Source organism: Grus americana, chromosome 1 (genome assembly GCF_028858705.1).
Source record: "Grus americana isolate bGruAme1 chromosome 1, bGruAme1.mat, whole genome shotgun sequence".
Classification (NCBI taxonomy): domain Eukaryota; kingdom Metazoa; phylum Chordata; class Aves; order Gruiformes; family Gruidae; genus Grus; species Grus americana.
Window position 1 is genome coordinate 45,021,134 of NC_072852.1, and position 19,238 is coordinate 45,040,371.

General features: G+C 36.2%; 1 protein-coding gene across 10 annotated transcripts in view; it reads left to right on the top strand.

Moving 5' to 3' along the window:
- Positions 1-19,238, top strand: part of PTPRQ (protein tyrosine phosphatase receptor type Q) — a 141,977-nt gene that overhangs the window by 30,449 nt on the left and 92,290 nt on the right. For all 10 annotated transcript variants that reach the window (XM_054832907.1, XM_054832917.1, XM_054832924.1 and 7 more), the window contains 9 exons: positions 471-582; positions 1,423-1,649; positions 5,622-5,691; positions 7,757-7,956; positions 9,366-9,615; positions 12,796-12,924; positions 13,698-13,844; positions 15,478-15,650; positions 18,053-18,263. In XM_054832907.1, the coding sequence (XP_054688882.1) occupies positions 471-582; positions 1,423-1,649; positions 5,622-5,691; positions 7,757-7,956; positions 9,366-9,615; positions 12,796-12,924; positions 13,698-13,844; positions 15,478-15,650; positions 18,053-18,263 (1,519 nt within the window). The remainder of the gene's footprint in view (positions 1-470; positions 583-1,422; positions 1,650-5,621; positions 5,692-7,756; positions 7,957-9,365; positions 9,616-12,795; positions 12,925-13,697; positions 13,845-15,477; positions 15,651-18,052; positions 18,264-19,238) is intronic.

Sequence of the window (19,238 nt, forward strand, 5' to 3'; positions counted from 1 at the left end):
TACATGCTTGCTAAAAAGTTGTTAATTATGTTTATTTCAAAAGATGAGCTAGCTTAAGGGTGAGAAACTTGTAAGCTTTTCAAGTTGCTTTTGTGTTTATTCTTTAAACAAAGAATTTTATAATGCTTCATATTTACTTTGATAATGATGATGATACAGAAAAACCTCTATCGATGCACTGACAGGTGATTCTGTGATAAAATTAGTAGTTAATTTTGTTGTTCTTTATTACTGAATGTTGTACAAATCTTATGGAGAGTAGTTAAATAAGATGGCAAAATACTGTACTGTAGCTAACAGATGTAAACTATTATTTTTACTGTTGTAAATACTGTTGTATTTCTAAAAGCTCATTAACGGATCACTTTCAGTAATGCAATACTTAAACTTTTGGGTTTGTTGTTTGTTTGATTTTTTTCATTTCCATGGTTCTTGGTAAAAGACTTAAATAAATCTATGTCCTATTTCAGGCTGATATTTCTAATGCTATTCCTGGAACAACATACAATGTTACAGTTTCTACAGTTTCTTCTTCACTCTACAGTTCACCTGCAAGTAGAACAGTGACAACAAATGTGACAAGTGAGTTAATAATGATTGATGAAATTTTGTTGATTTTTTTAACTATGCTTTTTTGTATTTATTATATGCACAGTAGTATCTGAGAAATGATAATGAGTTTTGAACAGTCATTAGAATTTTTCATCTTCTTTAATCATAAAAAAATACACTTGAATCTGAGGTATCCTATGAAAGCATGAGAGTTTCTCTATCAGATAATTTTAAGAAGCAGCCCTGGATGTGAGTTGTAGTTCTATTCATCCATTAGCTTGGCTATTTAAAAAAAAAAAAAAAAGAAAAAAAAAAAAGAAAAAAGCACAAAGGAGAACAATTTATAAACTTTCAAAAATTTTGCTATTGTGTCATGTAGTAATATCCATACCCCAATTTATATGTATAGTGGTAGACTTTGGAGAGATTTCAAAAAAATGTAGCCATATCAGACATATTTTGTAAGGGAGTGCATTTGGTTTTGAATGGTTTTAGGAAAAGGAACTGAAATTACACATAATAGAATATCTCAAATATTAAATTGGCATTAAACTCTGTTTTGTCCATGAAGGTCTTGAGCATTACATTTTTTACATTCTTATAGAAGATTGTTCCTGGTGTTCCAAAATTCCTTTAATAATTTTTGTAACAGGACTCTAGCCAGAAAAAAAAGCTTTTTATTCAACAGTACATCATTAGCTTTCAGTAGTTATACTGGTTTATGTTGGCAGATGATTTAATTTCTTTACAGAAGCTGTGAAGGTGTCTCCATTATCTGGAAACTTAATTAAAAATTGGTTTTTTATGTGTGTGTGTGTGTGTGTGTCTGTATATATAAAACAACTACCTTTTTTTTTTTTTTTTTTTTAGATCCTGGACCCCCTGTGTTCCTTGCAGGTGAAAGAGTGGGCTCTGCTGGGATTCTGCTGTCATGGAATACACCACTGCATCCAAATGGGAGAATTGTCTCCTATATTGTTAAATATAAAGAGGTCTGCCCATGGATGCAAACAGCTTATACACAGGTCACAACAAAGCCAGATAGTTTGGAAGTTCTTCTTACCAGTCTCAACCCTGGAACAACTTATGAAATTACGGTAAAAGCTTTATGAATGCCTTCTAGTGTTTTGAATTCCAATTTATTGTAAATTGTTTGAGTTTATGGTAGGTCCATATAGTGTTTTCTGAAGGACTTTGCTAATTACTGTTGCCATATAACAAAATACATCAGCCAGGTGTTTGTTTACAGTAGTGGTTTTTAAATCCACTTTAAATAATTTCCAACCAAAATTGTACTAAAATGTAGTTTCTTCTATTGATATTCTTATTGACATATGGCATTATGTGGTAAAAAGTAAAAAGCAAAGGGTAGAATTTTCAAAAACCTCTAAATCCTTCTTCATCTTCATTGAGATTTAATCTTTTGAATCACTGGTACACTTTTGATATTACATATAGATTTCTAAATCATCTCAGTCAGATCCAGAAAAGCATGTGAGTACATACTTCTTTTTTTTTATTATAAACTTAATTGGTTTAAGGAGTTTTCTTGCCTAAATATCTGTTTAGATATACCCTGTAAGCACCTTAGCCTGGTTTCCCTAAGCCTGGGAGTTTTACCTAGTATTATCTCCTGAAATAAAAAATGTCATACTTTTCCATTCCCTTTCCATAGATTTTACTGCCTAGATATTCACAGTGAATCTACCACCAAAATCAGTAGATGTATTTTCATGACTTCTATATGTGGAATTTGTTTACATTGAGATTAGGCACTCCTGATCCATCTCCGAATGCTTCAACAATAAATGACTTCAGGTGGACAGACATGAACTGCTATCGTCTTGGTAATATTTGCCAAGCAGTTCTTCACCTGACTTACTCTTCCATAAGACCCTTGGAGAGGTGCTTCTTTTCAATATCAAGAATGAAATGATGTGTTTGATTTCTTTCATTCCATATCATGTAACTTCATACAGTGCAAAGCTATAAAAAAATATTGAAGTTGACCAGACTAGGAATAGGGCTGTGCAGTGATTCTTTGTAAAGGTTTGGGGATGTGTGTGTATAAAAAAGTAAAAATGTAATTATGTCTGCCATTGTGGGAAAGTTGCTCACTGTGAATCTAGTTGTGATGACCATGCTGATAAAAGCCAGTATATCCACAGCTGGAGAAATGTTTATCCTTTGATCTCCTGCCTCCAGTCATCTGTTAAAAAAAGAAAAAAAAACCACAAAGAAAGTTCAGCTACTATTTGAGAAAAGTATTATCACTTAGACTCTAAGCAGATTAATCTCCTCAGACAAATGAAGTTATTAAGAGAATTCAATTTGCAATTCTGGGTACCTCAGTAGCACTTGTGTGGGGTTCACTATTAAAAGTTTTGCAAATTCTATTCTTTGCTCCATATATGAATCTTCCCTGGGCAAAGTGTGGGACACTTAAAATTATTTGTTTTACTTAGCAATAATTTGCCCTTTGTTGATATATATGGGAGGCAATCCTTCCCATTGCTGGTGCCTGAAACATTGATCTTAGAGCAGAATTTGACTCAGGAAAGTGACTTGTGACCCAACAACCTCTGTCTAGCAAGAACCACATGGCTTTTCTCATGAGTGAATAAAAGTCTGTTGCCAAGCAAGGCAACAACAAGGGTTGTTACGTTACCTACTGCTTTGGTGGGTGCCTTGACTGCCTGACCCACGAGCAACCTCACAGATTCAATAACAACTCAGGTGGAAACACTTTTTCTACCTCACAGATGCGACCAAAAAGAAACATTACATGTTTTCCTTCTCTTGAGCAATTTCTTGTGGTTCTTTGGTTAATTTTTGGAGTCTGTTCTGTCACTTATAAGTAGCTCTTCATTTTTGCATAGGTAAGAATTCTTTATTGTTTCAGGGTACTTGGCTTGGTCCTTCTGTGAAATTCTTTCTGGTGAATACTGTGACAGTACAGCTCAACAGAGCTTATAAGCTTTGAATATGGGTTTCCAATGTCTTTATAACAGCCTGGTCTTAATTTCTTTACATCTAATGAAAAAAACATTTGTAAAGAAATAGCCATTACAAGTGATAATTCATTAAATGTTGGAGAGCTATGGATAATTTTGAACATCTAATCACTGATAATTTTGTAAAAATATGCACTCAAGATTTTTTTTCTAAACTTAAATAATTAGTGGCAACATACTTCAAAGCATAAAAATTAATACATCCAAATGTGAACTGCAACTACTTGAACTTTGGATAGTACCGTGTTATCTGCATAGTAGACTTGTCCTTTTTAAATATTTTCAAGCTTTTTTCTATAATGGCTTTTTTGGCAGTGATCTCTAGAAGCTAACTGTACATTGCGTAAGCATTTATTTTGATTTCTCTTTGAGGATTATTGGGCTGTGTAGCTGACACCTTTTACTATTTTTGCATACCCATGTCATAGTAACTTTGAGTTCTCTTGAAACTACACATATCCAATGGGAGTTTCCATGTCTGTCTTAATGCTAATGTTCCTTTCTGGACCCTTTCTACAATATGTACTTTAAGACGAGATAACAAAAAAGCAGTGTTCAGGTGAGGACATACCTTTAGATTTATATTATGTAATTTTAATACTGTCAGAATTTTCTGATTGCTTGTCAACCCCCTGAAGATCTCCACATGATTTCCTCAGCTATTGCAATTACTGTAGAAGTCATCAATGCTTAAGGACGTTTCAAGTCGTTCTCTCTGTGACACAGAAGTAGGTAGGGCTGGCTGGAGTCATGAGGTGTGCATGCATGGCGAGAGGGTGTTTGCATGGCTTAGGAAGGAGCTGGCCAGTGATACAGATTCTCCTTCACCAAGCAGAGCATGCACTGCATTGGGAAGTGGTCATAGGCATATGCATCCCTTTACATCCTAGATTAAGTCTTCTGTGTTACCTCATACTTCTTTGCTGTAGTTTGTCTGCCGTGGCTTAGTGCTTTTGTTTAAATAGCTTTACAGTCTTCTGAAAGATGTACAGTTTAGTCCAGAGATGTGATTAGAATGGTTCTCCTTTCTGACCTGCTGGCTCCTTCCATTCTCTTTGCCCTTTGTTATCCGCTGCGTGCTGTCTGTCACTTCCACTATGACCCACACATAGTTTTGCACATCTGCCCCTTCTCACCCTACTTTCCCCACAGTCTGCACTCTCTGCTCCCTTGGCACCACTGCCATACCTTTGTTCCCTGACACTGGCCAGAGGGGATGGCTCTACCACCTTTAACCTGGCTGGAGAGCTTTTCGCTTTGCTTCTTTCACACACTGCTCATCATTACTGCTGGAATTTTGCTCGTTTTACTTTTTGTTGTCTCTGTCACTTCTTTTCAAAATAAGGAGTCAGACTTAATTCCTCTTTCTTTGTAAGCATTGCATGCCATGGCCCATCACTGAGTCAAATTGTCAATAAGTCTATATTGCAGAGCAAATAGTGTCGTCGTTGATCTCCATAGATTCTATCAAAGTCTCAATGTACTGCCGTTCTGCGGGAAGACTCTGCTATGATTGTGAGCATCGAGGCACATCCACCATAAAGTGCATCCACAGTTCCCTGACCTGTTGTCTCTCTGTCAAAAGACATGCTTTCTTTGGGTGTCTGCTCTGAGGGAGGTTGACCTCCACTTGCTGTCCTTCAGGAGTTCAAGAAATAAAAGAGAACCTGTTTTACTTTTTACTCTTTTAAGTTATAGTACAAGTAAAATAGGAATGAGGAAGCTGGTTTAACTGAATCGTGTAAGGAAAAGGGGTGTTACTGATGTTATTCTTGCTGTTGACTTTAGCATAAAATAGGAACTCAGCACTTTTGAAGTGTGGATATTCATACGTGGTTTTCTCAATTTCTTACACTGTTTCATAATCTTTCCATTTTATTTTTTCACATTTACATGTTGAGTATAATATAAACAATACAGCTATAAAAAGCATGTTCATCTGTATATTTATAGTTTAATAGCTATAAGGTGCATCTCTGTGTATCCTTAAGATTTTCATAGTCCCTGAAACTATATATCCTATAGATTCTCTAATGTGGCTTTTTTTTCCTGTAGGTTGCTGCTGAGAACAGTGCTGGTGTTGGAATATTTAGCGATCCTTTTCTTTTTCAGACTGCAGAAAGTGGTAATTTTAATACAGCTGCTAATTATTTTAATTAAAGATGTTCTATTTTGTTCAAATAATGTATCCATGGCACATTTCATGCTTGAACAAATTCTGGTGCATTTAGAACAATATCTTAATTCTTTTCTTATTCTCTCAGTGAAAACGGTGCATTTTGCCCTATTTGCTAGTAACAGCATTTAGGGTGTGTGCACATAGGGATTTCTAATACGCGAGTCTGTTTCTGTTGGGGTTTTCCTATGCCAGTTCCTAGGTAGGCTGCGTCCAGAAAGCAAGGTCACAGGAGAGCAGAGCTACCTCTCAAGTGGACCCATCTGCTGTTGCCTGCAGCAGTACTAGGAGACAAACTTTGTTGTGGGATCAGGTCTGGCATTGCCTACTTATGTCAAGCCATGTTTGTTTAGTGCTGGAGTCAAGTGCCTTCTCTACAAAGCCCAGCACAGAATGTATTTTACTAAGCGTTTACTTCTTAATTCTTGGGGGAAAAAAAAAAAAGGCTGAAATGAAAATTCTACTTGATGGTTTTGAAGATTAAACAATTATAATTATAGTCTGAATTTGCATAATCTTTATTAATTTAGTGTTTGTAGTCTTGCTTACATGCCAGGAGCAGTTGAGACTTGGCTGAAGAGCCTGGCATCTGGACAGTTACGTTGGGGTGAACAAGTCTTAGTGGAATACAGAATTTGTGCTGCCATGGCAGCGACTATCCCTCTGTGCTTAGGACTCCTGGTTGGTTTCCGTAGCTGTGCAAACTGCAAAGTGCCACATCTCAGTTAATGGCAGGAAATCCTCACTCTGCATCAGGTTTCTGGGATAACACAATGAGTAATGAAACAACATATGAGAACGGGTCGTAAACTTGCTGTGTGGAGCTATGCAAAATCATTGTTTTTAACTATTCTTTGTGTGTTATTGTTGGTAGAAAACCTTATTTCTGTGAGCTTTATTTACTCATGTTTGACAGAAGCATCAATGTTTCTCCATATGAGAACATGAGCTTTTTAGTTTTTGATGCATTTCTGCTTACATTTTATTAAAGCTAAAATTCCTTATCATAAATGTAATCTGAAGGTTTCTTCAAATTCTAGGTGAGAGTTCTGTGTCACTGGTACTACATTTATACTTTTACCTTCTCAACTTTTTCTTTTTTTAACTCTTGCTTTGATGGTTAAAGAAACCCCAACATCTTGATCAACTTGAAGAAGTACAGTTTAATGTAGGAAAGTTAGACAGAAGATAGAATTATTGAAATATAAAAGCTGTAGTCTGGGAGGAGGGGGAAGGGGGTGGAAGGTCTGCAAGAGATTCAGCAAGGCCTAAGCAAGACTCGAATATGAGGCTTGGAGGATCTGTCTCAGTTCAGCTGTGGAAGATCTGTAATTGTGGACACTTGTATATGTGTATATTTTTAAGGCAGCATAACCCTTTTCTCCTCAGTACTAAGGCAGGAACTTCTACTGCCTGTGCCATACAGACAGGACTAGAGGAGAGCTACAATGCTCTAATTCTCAGGAAGGTTCATATAGCTTGTAAAATCTCATTTAGATGCTGCATCCCATTGCTTTGTGTTGTGATTAATACAGATGCTCTGATGAAAGAACCTGGAAACTGTCACTGATACAAAAAACAACATTTCTTTAGTAATATGAATATTCAAATTAAATTGAGTTATTTAAAGCTACCAAAAATCTCTATCCAGCTGAAAAGATGACACAGACAAAGTGAAATAAAACACCCAATGCTGTCATATGCTCTTAAACAAACAGAAGTGAGCAAAAATTTGCTACTTCTGACATGGTAGATGAGTTGCTTCTAGGAAGAATATTTTTAAGTTGACCACATCAATTACTATATTATTATGAGACTGAAATAATTATATTTCTCACTTAAACTAGATTGGAGAAGAGCTGGTTGCATATCAGCTACTTTACATGTGTTTGTGAATGGTTGTTATTTATTTGCTTCAGAAGCTAGAAATGGCATTACAAAACAAAATGGGATTTTTTTTCCAGTGCTGAGAAGAAAAGTATGTCTCACTGCTTTTGTTTGTTTTGTTTTCAAGCTCCAGGTAAAGTAGTGAATCTCACAGTTGAAGCCTTAAATTATTCAGCTGTAAATCTGATCTGGTTTCTCCCTCGGCAACCAAATGGAAAGATAACTAGTTTCAAGATTAGTGTGAAACATGCAAGAAGTGGAATTGTAGTGAAAGATGTCTTGGTTAAAGTAGAGGACCTTCTGTCTGGGAGGTTACCAGAATGTAATGTAAGTGCTATAAACCTTTTAAATTAGAAATAGACTCAAGATGCAGAATATAGTTTTACATTTGAATTTTGAGACATAAAAACTTGGGAGACTTGCTTTTCAGAAGAATCCCAAATACTTTACAAACTTAGGCCCAAGGCAGGATATAATGGTTGAAGAAAAGCCTTTCTGGAATATTCTAAATGGAATACTTTTCCTTGAAAAGCTCAGTTTAATCTGTAAAGTAAAAGTGTTATGAAAGGGTCAATTTGGTGTCCTTTGTCATGGAAAATGATGAAATAGATAATTTTGAATTTCTTTCTTTTTTATTTTTGTTTTTACACCAGAATTTACAGTTGTGTTGGTTGTTTTTTTTCTGGACAGTGCAGACATAGTGTAATGTTAATATCTTATTATTATATATAATATGATAACGCTTTTTATATTTTAAATGCATGCTTTATTCTGTGTATCGAATTTCAACATTATTTAAATACTTTTCATATCAAAATAAGACCCACTATTAGCAGAGTGATTTTTAAAAAAAAAGTTTGTAGTTTGAGTTGTTCTTAAAATAAGCATTCTTTGAAAGGTTTCTGATTTTTGAATATTCATTGGATTCAGACCTGTAACCAATGTATACCTTTCAGAATTTCTTGAAGAAAATTATCTTTTCCAGTGTGTATTCTCCTTTTCCTCTTTATTCTGAGCAGAATTGTGATTACCTAGATGTCATGTTGCCTAACTTTTTTTTCCATTTTTTTTCCCCAAAATGCTAGACTTAGTATTTTAATGAAAAGTGCAGTTTAAAATTGTAAAAATTTTCAGGACTTTGGTTTCAGATTTTATTTGGAAGATCATCTTAGGCATTATGAAGTTTCCCAACATCAGGCTGATTTAATTCAGCACTGAGAAGAGAGACTGCCACTGACTGAATCATAAGCATCAGTTATCATAATGTCTAGCAGTTTTTCAGAGGTGTCTCCTGACAGTATGGATTACGAAACCCCTATCTGGTCTTATTCATTATATATGGATATATGTATGCTATATATTTATATATACATACATACATATAAGATACATGTGATGTAGAAGGACCTCACTAGAGGACTTTTTTTTAAGGGAGAGACTGAATGCTGAAAATGGAATCTGGGAATAATTAAATGAATCCTAGAGAGTTGCTTCTGCTTGGTCAGATTCAAGAACTTTTGGGATAAGGCGGGAAACTCTAATACTGTCACTAATAGGATGTACTAGCAATGTCAGCTATTGAAATGATAACCTAAATTTGGAGAACTGAAGTATTAAAAGGAGAACCAATTTGGGGTAATTTTATTTCAAAGGTGGTCTGCCTTTTTTGATCTACATATATTTACAATTATAGTTTATAGATGTAGCTTATCATGTTTCATATTTTGTCTTTATAGGATAACAGTGAATCCTTTTTGTGGAGTACTACCACTCCTTCAACTACTTTTGGCAAATCCACAATTCCTTCACGGACTACAGTTACACCAAGTACAGAGGCAACAAGTCAAATGAGCTCTGTTTGGAATGAACCAATTAGTTTTGTTATAACTAACCTCAGGCCATATACCACCTATCTTTTTGAAGTCTCTGCAGTTACCGCTGAAGCAGGTTACATTGATAGTGCAATTGTCCGGACACCAGAATCAGGTATATACTGCTTTCACATGGAAATAAAGTTCTCAGATTTATATGGAAACTTCAGAATACCAGTTTGAAGTTATGTTGCAAGATTCTTCAGTCTGAATCTGTGTTTATCATGCTCTTTTATTTACATAATTGCTTCATTTTACCTGATGGAATCAACTGAAGTGTATGTAACTATTAATGTATTTACAATGTACAGTGAGTGGGAGTTCAGTTATTATTAAAAGTCAAAGATACCAAAGTATGATCAGGACAGATCAAATTTTATGAAAAACTGAGGATAATTTAAGAATGCAATTAATGGCACAATGGAAGGAATATTAAAAATACAGATGAATGGAAAAGGTGTCAGGTGCAGTATTTAAAAAGTATGCATGTTGTGTACATAGCAATGCACTTAAAGCTTCTTTGCCTTTGTGGAAAAATAAGCAGCATAAAGAAGACTCCTGTCCCAGGGTTCCTCAATCTGGACCTACTGCAGAAAGTTGTTCAGTGCTGAAGGAATCTTTAAACACTAGGAAAGCTGATTTTTGGATTACCTGCAACACACTGAGAAGTTAGAATTGGAAACAAAAGTTGTCCAGGAGCAGGAGTTTTATAATGGCTTATAGTAGTGGGCAACATTATTAATAGAGCCATACCAAAAAGGTGTTCTAGAGGAATGTTACTCTGGCTTTCTATTTGCAAGTACATCGTTCTTTTGCCTGACACGGTTTGATGTGACTGGGTTCCCCTTTCATACATCCAGATTTCATAGCACTGTTCAGATGGAAAGTAACTTAATTCCCTCCTAGCACTGTTCATTTTAATTGCTTTGCTAAAATGAAAATATGCTTAGTTTGCTGTTCTGTTTAGGGTTAATGAAGTTTTGGACAGTTTCTGTTCTAGTGATCTCGGGGTTAATTTCCAGGGTTTTTTTTCACCCTGTTGACATCCTAGGATAGGTGCTCTGCTAATAAGAAAACTCTGGAAAGTGATGAAAAGCTTATGCAGTGGGGTTTAGTTCTGCCAAATACATAGAAAGATGTCAGCTGTTTGAAAGAGATCTTCAGTCCTTGCATACCTGGTGCCTGTACATCCAAGGTTCATCCATTAAAGCACGGTCTGGGAAAAGGGAGGTTGGCTTACTGGTCAGCGTGGGTAGATATGTGGTGTGCATGGAGCCACAGGCACAGTCAGCCCTCATGGCCCAAGCCTCAGGAAGTCCTTCCTCTTAGCAGCACACTGGTACACCCAAGCTTCTGGATCCATCTCTAGTAGATCTTCACCTTATGAGCATTCAGGTGCTTGTTAAAATGCTCCTCTGTGAGTCCTGCATGCCTGCATGCCAAGGAACCTGTCCGGAGACTGGCTGTTAAGTTGATTGGTGATTTGTTAGGAAGGCAGTATGAGTTAATAGATGTTTTGCCTCATTATTTCTATTTTCTTACCTTTCATTTGCTTCAGTGGGAAAGATGTTTTTACATGCTAAAGTTTGTATGTATCTGTATAGCCTGTATAATAAAATAATGATTTAGGAGTGTTGCTTTGCAATTACTGTAACAGGTTCCCCCTCCAGTATCAAGCACCATCATCCAGTCTCTCTGTAATTACTAAAATCCACTTCCCTTCTCCAAATGTCTCGGTTCTTACAAGAATCTCTTTAGTGTCACACTAACCACCCCCACCAAGTTACCAGTTTCCCATTATGGCCAAAACCTCACATTCCAATCCTCCACTGGAGTGTCTGAGATGAGGCTTGAGGGAGAGGAATTGATGGATTATAGTTTGTGATAGCAGGTGGGAAGATGGAGAGTGCATTTATTTCAAATATCACTTTCCTGCTCACACAGGAGCATGACACAGAGATGTCCATTTCACCACACAGATGAAGGTGATATATGTCCCTACTGTATAGCTCATTGATGTTCCATTTTAAAATGCTGCAAATTATTTCTATCCTATTCCAACCAGAATTTTCTGAGCCGTGCTGAATCTCTCCTGTGGTCTTGACAAAAATGATATTTTCTTTACTTTGATTTTTGAAAAAAGGGCTACATCTTTAAAGTATTTTAAAATGCCTCATTATATGTATTTATTGAAAGCTCAGCATGCAAATATTTCCTTTGCTAGGATGGCTGTCAAGGGGAGGATACTTCTACAAAGAGAAAAAGATTCAAACCTTGAAAAAAAAAGTGGACTCTTAAGATGATACTTCAGAATTATGTGCAATTGTAGCTGATGCAATTTGCATAACTAAGAATGATTAAGTAGTCATTACTGACCAATGTATAGCATATCTTTTAGGAATGGTAGGATTTTTCATTTCTTTCATTTGTACATTAGTTTTTACAAAAGATGATAGAGTTTTATGTTAGTTAACTTGCATATTTGTTTACAGGATCAGTCTCTATCTCCATATTGGCTTAAATCTCACACATGACATACCAAGACCTGATTTTCATAGAAATTTATATCAAGCAGTTCCCATAAATTTACTTGCGTATGCAGCAGTTTTGAAAATCAGGTTTGTTTTTACTCTATATGAATGTAAAAAGTTCCACCTCCTTTAGGTGTCTTTGGGTTCAGATTTTCATCTCAATAGTAATCGATGCAGTAAGGTATGCTTTAGAAAGGACAGGGATCAGATTCCATAATCACTTGAGTATTGGATTCATTTAATTTATGTGAATAATTTATTGAAAATAGAAAATTGCTCAAGTATGCAATGTTTTTGCAAGCTTAGTTGATTCCAGGCTTACGTTTTAGGATAGTAAAGTATATCATTAGTGCTGTTGGAAATCTTAAATATGAAGCATTGTCTATATGAAAAAAGAACCTGTTGAAGGAAGAAAATGTACCCAATGTGAGCTCTATGTTGCTGAGTCTCACAATCATATTTGAGCATCTTCTGTATATAATCTATATCATGATGAAGTCCGTGCTAAACTTGGTAGAATCCCTGCCACCTCTGTCTTTTAAGGATTATTTGCATCCTACCAGCTCTCTTGATACCTTTTGTGATCTTTACCTTAAAAAAGAAATGAAATAAAAATAAGTCATTTTAATGAGATGTGGTTTTAATGTAGCTTCCCTTCAGGATATGTAATGTTCATGTTTAAAATGAATTGTCTGATATGTAGTTCTTGGAAATCCTAATATAAATTATTTTATGTTCAAAGACTTTTTCCAATATTGTTTAAGTTCCAGAAGATCCACCACAAAATTTTGCCAAAAGCAATATCACAGCAAAGTCTTTCTCAGTGATGTGGGACCCACCAACCATAGTAACAGGAAGGTTTAGTTACAGAGTTGAGCTGTATGGACCATCTGGTAAGTCTGAATTGATGATTTTATTTCTTTTTCTTTTTTTGTGATTATTGCCTTACACTTGCATTCTTAGTGTCCCTGCCAGTCAAGATGAATATTTGAAAGCAGTGCTACGTATCCTTTTCACTATTAGGCTTTTTAATAGTTTATAGATCACTTTTAAGGGATAAGTCTGTCCATCATGAGGAAGAGTACATAATGAAATTCACATTAGATATTCTTAATGGAGAAAACCAGCTTTCCTCACTCTTTTAGAGAGATGACAGGCTAACCTCACAGCTGAATTAGGGTGCTTATATATCCAAATCATCCTGTACCTTACCTTTACTCTTTTCTCTTTCTGTTAAAGATTTCTGAAAGATTTTCATTCCCGTAAAGTAGACAGTCAACTGTATGAGTCTGTTGTGGAATTTTTGTGGCTTTTTTTAAGTCAGACGCGTATGTTTAAAGAAGTTATGTAACTGCATGTAGTTAAGTAGAGAAGTAAATGAGCTGTATACTAATGTTTTTTATATGACCACACAGGAGAAGCAATAGAAATTAATTTATAAACAACCCTCCCCCACTTCTTAAAATCCATGTCTTCTCGAGATGGTTTTGGGGGATTTTTTCAGGTATTCAGTATTATTTCCCGTGAGGTTGATGCCAAACTAACTTTTTCACAAATAAATTTGGCTTTTCTTTGTTCATCATCCTGGAAAGTAGCTATATTTAGTATAAGCAAATAATGGAATATTTTTATTTTTGAGCTAGAATCTCTTCATTTTTCATTCCAGGTCATATTCTGGATAACAGCACAAAAGATCATAAGTTTGTATTTAGTAACCTTGTGCCGTTTACAACATATGACGTGTACATCGGTGCTGAGACAAGTGCTGGGCTGGGGCCAAAGACTAACCTTACAGTTTTCACTCCTGCAGATGGTAAGTAAGCATAAAAAAGTGAAGTAAATAGGCCGTACACAATAACTGGTTTCAGTTTTCCCTTCAAAGCCTTTGAGGTACTTTGCAAAGGAAAGAATGGGTGTGTTGTAAGAGACTTACAGGAGAGGGATAATAAGCTAATGAAATAAATTAGCTGAACATTTATTATGTAGATTTATTTCACCATTTTTTTTTTTGAGTTCACACACTGTCGCTAAGTTTACTTGCTATCAGATGCCTTCAGGGATTGTGAAAGAAACATCGTTTCTGACTGAATGAAAGCAGTTATTTTTACGGTAATTAAGTTGCAGGGCCCCCCCTTATCCGTTAGATGGCAGCAAATGGAAGAGAAAGAACAGCACAGGATTCCCCCACGATTGGTTTGTTGCGCCCCAATGTTTCTTATTAAACATCCTGTTTGACTAATTTTCACCAAATCCAAGGCCCCACACCACTTTCTAATGGAGCCACTTTACTGGGGACCATAGCTCTGAGGTGGCGCCAATGTTGAGGTCTTGTCCTGGGGCAGTCAAGTGGTTGGTTCTGTCCCAGAGCCATCTCCTCTCTCATTTGAGAACTTTGACTCCCCATAGTCCGCTCGTCAGGTGAGAGCCTTTTGCTCATTAGAAATGCAGTTTTATCTTACACGTGTGTGAGATTGTGCAGGATTATGGATCTGCAGCTGAGAATGCAACCAGAAAAATTCGAGAATCAGTGTGTAATAGGCAGGCAGTTTCAAAATGGTTATTTTTGTGTTGTGTTCATGCAACACAGCACAAATTTAGAAAACCTCTCAATCAGTGATTGCTGCAATGCTTGCTGTCAAGGCGTAACAGCATGAGGAACACCTATCCTTATTTATCATATTCTTTCCTGAAGTATCCTAAGTACCTGCTTTTGTCAGCTCTCAGAGACAATTTCCAGAGATGGCCTCCCTCAGTACAGCCATGCTGATCTTCTGTCTAAACTCACCATCAGAAGCCGAAGGGGATTTTCGTGGTGGTGCGTTTTTTTTAGAACGACATAGAATGTCTCATTTTAATGCCAAATCAGCAAACCTTCATTATGCAAGTAATACCAAGTATGTCTCTTCCTGTGGTATATTAGGACAAAAATGTTTTTCATATCAAATCTGAATATCATTCTATTGAATATAAATGTTTCTGTCTCTGGCAGTCCTATGTAAAGTATAGTATCATACAGTACAGTATGAAATGAACAAGATGTATCATGTTAAATTTTTTTAAGTTTTTTATTTCACTTTTGTATGTTTTTGATAAATTTAGAATTAAGCTTTCATTTTCAATATACTTCCTTACAGTAAACTAGCAAAGGTCTTCTTGCTTCCAGTGCACTGACTTTGGCAGAGCTATCCTGAATCACATTATCTTGGGATTTGACCATATTTGTACATATGCCATATATGTCAAAAACCTGTGTGCATATTTTTAGAACTGTAACTTGTTTGCTAAAAAAACCAGATGTGAAGTAACTCTCTACCTGCACAGAAGCAACGCAAAAGATAAGGATATGAAATTTGATTAAATGCCTATTGTACTTTGCACGCAGTGCTGAGAAAGCTTGTAATAATCAAAGATGTTTAATTAAATCAAGTTTCTTCTTGAAAATTTAGTCCCAGGTACTGTATCAGATTTACATCTAGCAGAAGTGGAAGCCACATATATAAAAATTGTTTGGAGGAAGCCACAACAACCAAATGGAATCATTACCCAGTATAGAGTTAAAGTACATGTGCAGGAAACAGAGGTGACTCTGGAAAACACTATTCTCAAAGGAAAAAATAAGGTATTCTTTTTTTTTTAATATGGATTTCTTTGCTAGATTGAATTTGCTTCTCTACCTTATCTGATAGCTACAGAACGTGGAATTAGCTACCACAGATGAGTTGTCAATGCTTTTAAAAGCCACCATCCTCACCCCACCCTCTTTCTCTGGCTGGGTTTTAAAGACATTCCGATAATGCTGTTTCCACAACATGAAAACAATAAATAATTCTGGTGGAATGATCCAGACTTTCTTAGCTACTGAAGGCAGGAAGCCATAGCCCAGTCTTATCCTTTCTAGCCTTTGAGTTATTTGCGGCATAGGGTGACCTAACAGTAAGAATACAGATTTAGGTGTCAAGATCAATACACTCAGGCAAACTCTTAGAAGATGCGGGTATGAATCCTGAGAAGTGAATTCAACATAAGTCTCCCAAGGCTGGTCAAGTGCTCTGCTTGCAAGACAAACACCTCTAGAGTTTCTGCCCTGTTTGTATCCTTGAATTTACATGTCTGATACTACATGCTTAACTGCGTGCTATGGTTGTATATTAAGGATAACTGTGCACATCTACCAGATCAAATCTTTTTGGAGATTTATGCTGTCAGTCAGTCTAGCTTCTGGATTTTGGGTGCTGATATGCTTCTACATACGTAGATGGGGCAGCTCTGAGCGTGCAGCACAGAACTATAGACCCCTAGCAAACATTCAGCTCAGGATTGAGTGCTTTCTGAGGTAGGGCTTTTTGGTCTTAACTTTGAACATAGGAGCCCAAAGTCTGAATAATTCCTTTTTTTAGACAGTGATGTCTTTCTCTGGATCTGACACAGAATCTGTTTTTGATGTAGACCGCAATGAAGGAGTATGCTTTCAAGTTGAATGACATACATTACATAGAGCCCTGGAGCCAAACATTAAATGAGAAGTAAGGGGGGGGGGGGGGAGGAGGGGAAATGAGGATAAGGATCCATTCATTAAAACAAGCAGGCGTCCTTGGAAAATGAAAGTATGTAACTCTATAATGAAAGATTGTATCATAGTGCAGACACAGAAAAAATGAAAATTGTCTGCACAGACATGTTTTAATGATAGGATTTCCTAATTTTTGAGTTCCTAGTTTAGCATCATTGCTGCTTTATTATAGTTTATTGGATGTAATTTTCTAATTAAAAACCAAAGCAAACCATAACAAGCATTACTTTATTTAGAACCCCATTGACCCAAGATTAAAGCATCTACAGGATTTGAACTGTTGGATCCAGAGTGCTAGCAGTGCTCAATAACTAGTAGCAAGAAAAGACTGTTATAAGTGGAAAATCCCCAGAGGCAAAGAGTATTTCCACACAGGTTACTATTTTCCTATATAATGTTGGTGAAGATGAGGCATATATAGCTTTTACCTGTTGGTACATAGGTGAGATTGATTCTGTATCTCTGCCTGTGGTTAATCCCCCCTAGTTGCAGCAGTAAAAAAACTGCTTTGCCCTCTCTCCACCCAGAGTCTGTAGGGAGAGAGCTAATGTGTATTAGTTACATCACTGTAAAAGCATCTCTTTCTGGCAGTGAAGTGGGCCATATGTGTGAGTGGGGAGCGTTCACAGATGACAGCAGAACAATTTCGAGACACTGCAGTCCTGGATTTGGTCCCAGATTCTGAAGGGGCATAATGATCTAGTGCTTACACACCGGTTTGTACCTATGCTGTAGGCTGTCTCTCTTTTCTCTTCTGCTTTTGTTGTTCCTCTCTTTGTAGTTCTTGCTCCCCTTATATCTACTGCCATCCCTTTCCAACATTTGTCTTTCGTCCCTTCTGTCCTATGGACCTCTGTATCACTTACCTCCCTTTCACTCTCCCTTTTCACATATATACTCGCTTATTTTCCCTCTCCCCTTTATTTCATTAGCTTCTGGTTTTCTTCCTCTCCCTTTATTCCCTCTCAGAGATCTAGTCAACCTTTTATTCCATTTCTTCAGGGCCTAGTAGGGGCATCTGAAGCCCTCTCGTTTTCAGTGCCTGCAACCCTGTTTCAGAACATGCTTGGTACAGATGGAATCTCCCAAACTCAGATGTGTCTATTCAATATAACTCCAAGGATATAGCATTAAAGGCCTTGCTCTAAAATTGCCACTTTACTATAAAACCCATATTTTAAGAAATAAAAAGAATGTCATGTTTGTTTAAACAATAAAAATTAATAAAAGGTTGTAGGCTACTGGCAGCTGAGCTTTTTCATGAGAAATATTGTATTTTGCAAAGTTAATTATTGTTATAATGAAATATAATGTTTGTATACCAACATTTATATGTAGTGTGTTTATATATGCACAAATATATAAACACTATTTCTATATTATATATACATTTAATTAAATAATTTAGTGATTATGAGGTTGGTGATTTATTTTTATATTTATAATTGTAGTATTTGATTGATTCTTTGGAACCATACATGACAAATGAAAACATCAAATCATCTCCCACTTGGAATTCAATGGAAACAGCCAATGAATTATATGAAGGTTCAGCTGAAATGTTTCCCAGCATTCAGACAGCTTCCCCAGTAATATTTACAAGTGTATCTGGTGATAATTTGCCTGCTATAGATGGAGCTGCAGAATTACATTCTGCATTGGGTAAGATATTTTAGGATATCTTTCTATCTGCTTCTTTGCTCCAAAGGACCCCCATCACTGTTCCAGATATGATCTTTAGCACATGGTTCAAGCAAATTATGAATGGGTCATTTGCTGGAGTCGGATTTTTTTACTACCAAATAACCTTCTGAAGCAAATGGGAATGCCACACAGGCAGGAACTAGCCCCTTGTCACCCAGCTGACCTTCTTCCTAGTGAAAGGAGCACCCGAAAGCCATCAGCCAAGCTGCATAGACAATCAGTTATTACAGTTGCCAAAGCAGGTGTGATTGTCAGGGATTAACATATCTCCAAGCCCTTCAGAGACCTTGATTTCTCTAAGCTTTTTGACTAATAGGTTTCCAAATGTCAGTGAAGGTAAATAGGTCAAAAAGTTACAACTTTGCTATATGGGTGACAAACAGGTGGAGATGACCCCCATGACATGGTGATGTCATTAGTGTGTACACTTGTTCTGTATTATCAATGGACCAGTGTTTCTTTACCAAGTATGGATATTTACAAATCATTAAGCAGGCCTCAGCTGACAGGCAGGGACTTAAAATACCACTCTAAATTTTTACAGTGAATTTTAAACAGTAGGGAGAAAGTCAAGTTTTTATTTTTTTATTAAAGAAGTCACTGAATTCCTTCATATACACCAGTATCTAAAACCAGAATTTAATCCATTAGTTTAAACTACAGTGGATCTTTTCTGTACTATATTAATCCTGAAGAATCTTCTTTGTCATACAGAGAAATGTACAGTGCTTTAAATGTGAATCTTTTTATGGCCTCATTCTGCTTGAGGTATTGAGTTGCTAAAAGATGTCTTTCTTGCTGAAAAATTTATTTCAGACAGCATCTGATGTAATCTAGCATACAAGTATTATTTTATAGTAGTTATTATAGTAGTTAAAGCTGTTGACAGCCAAATTTTCAGCAGGGTCTGCTGATTTTTAGATGCCTCCATTT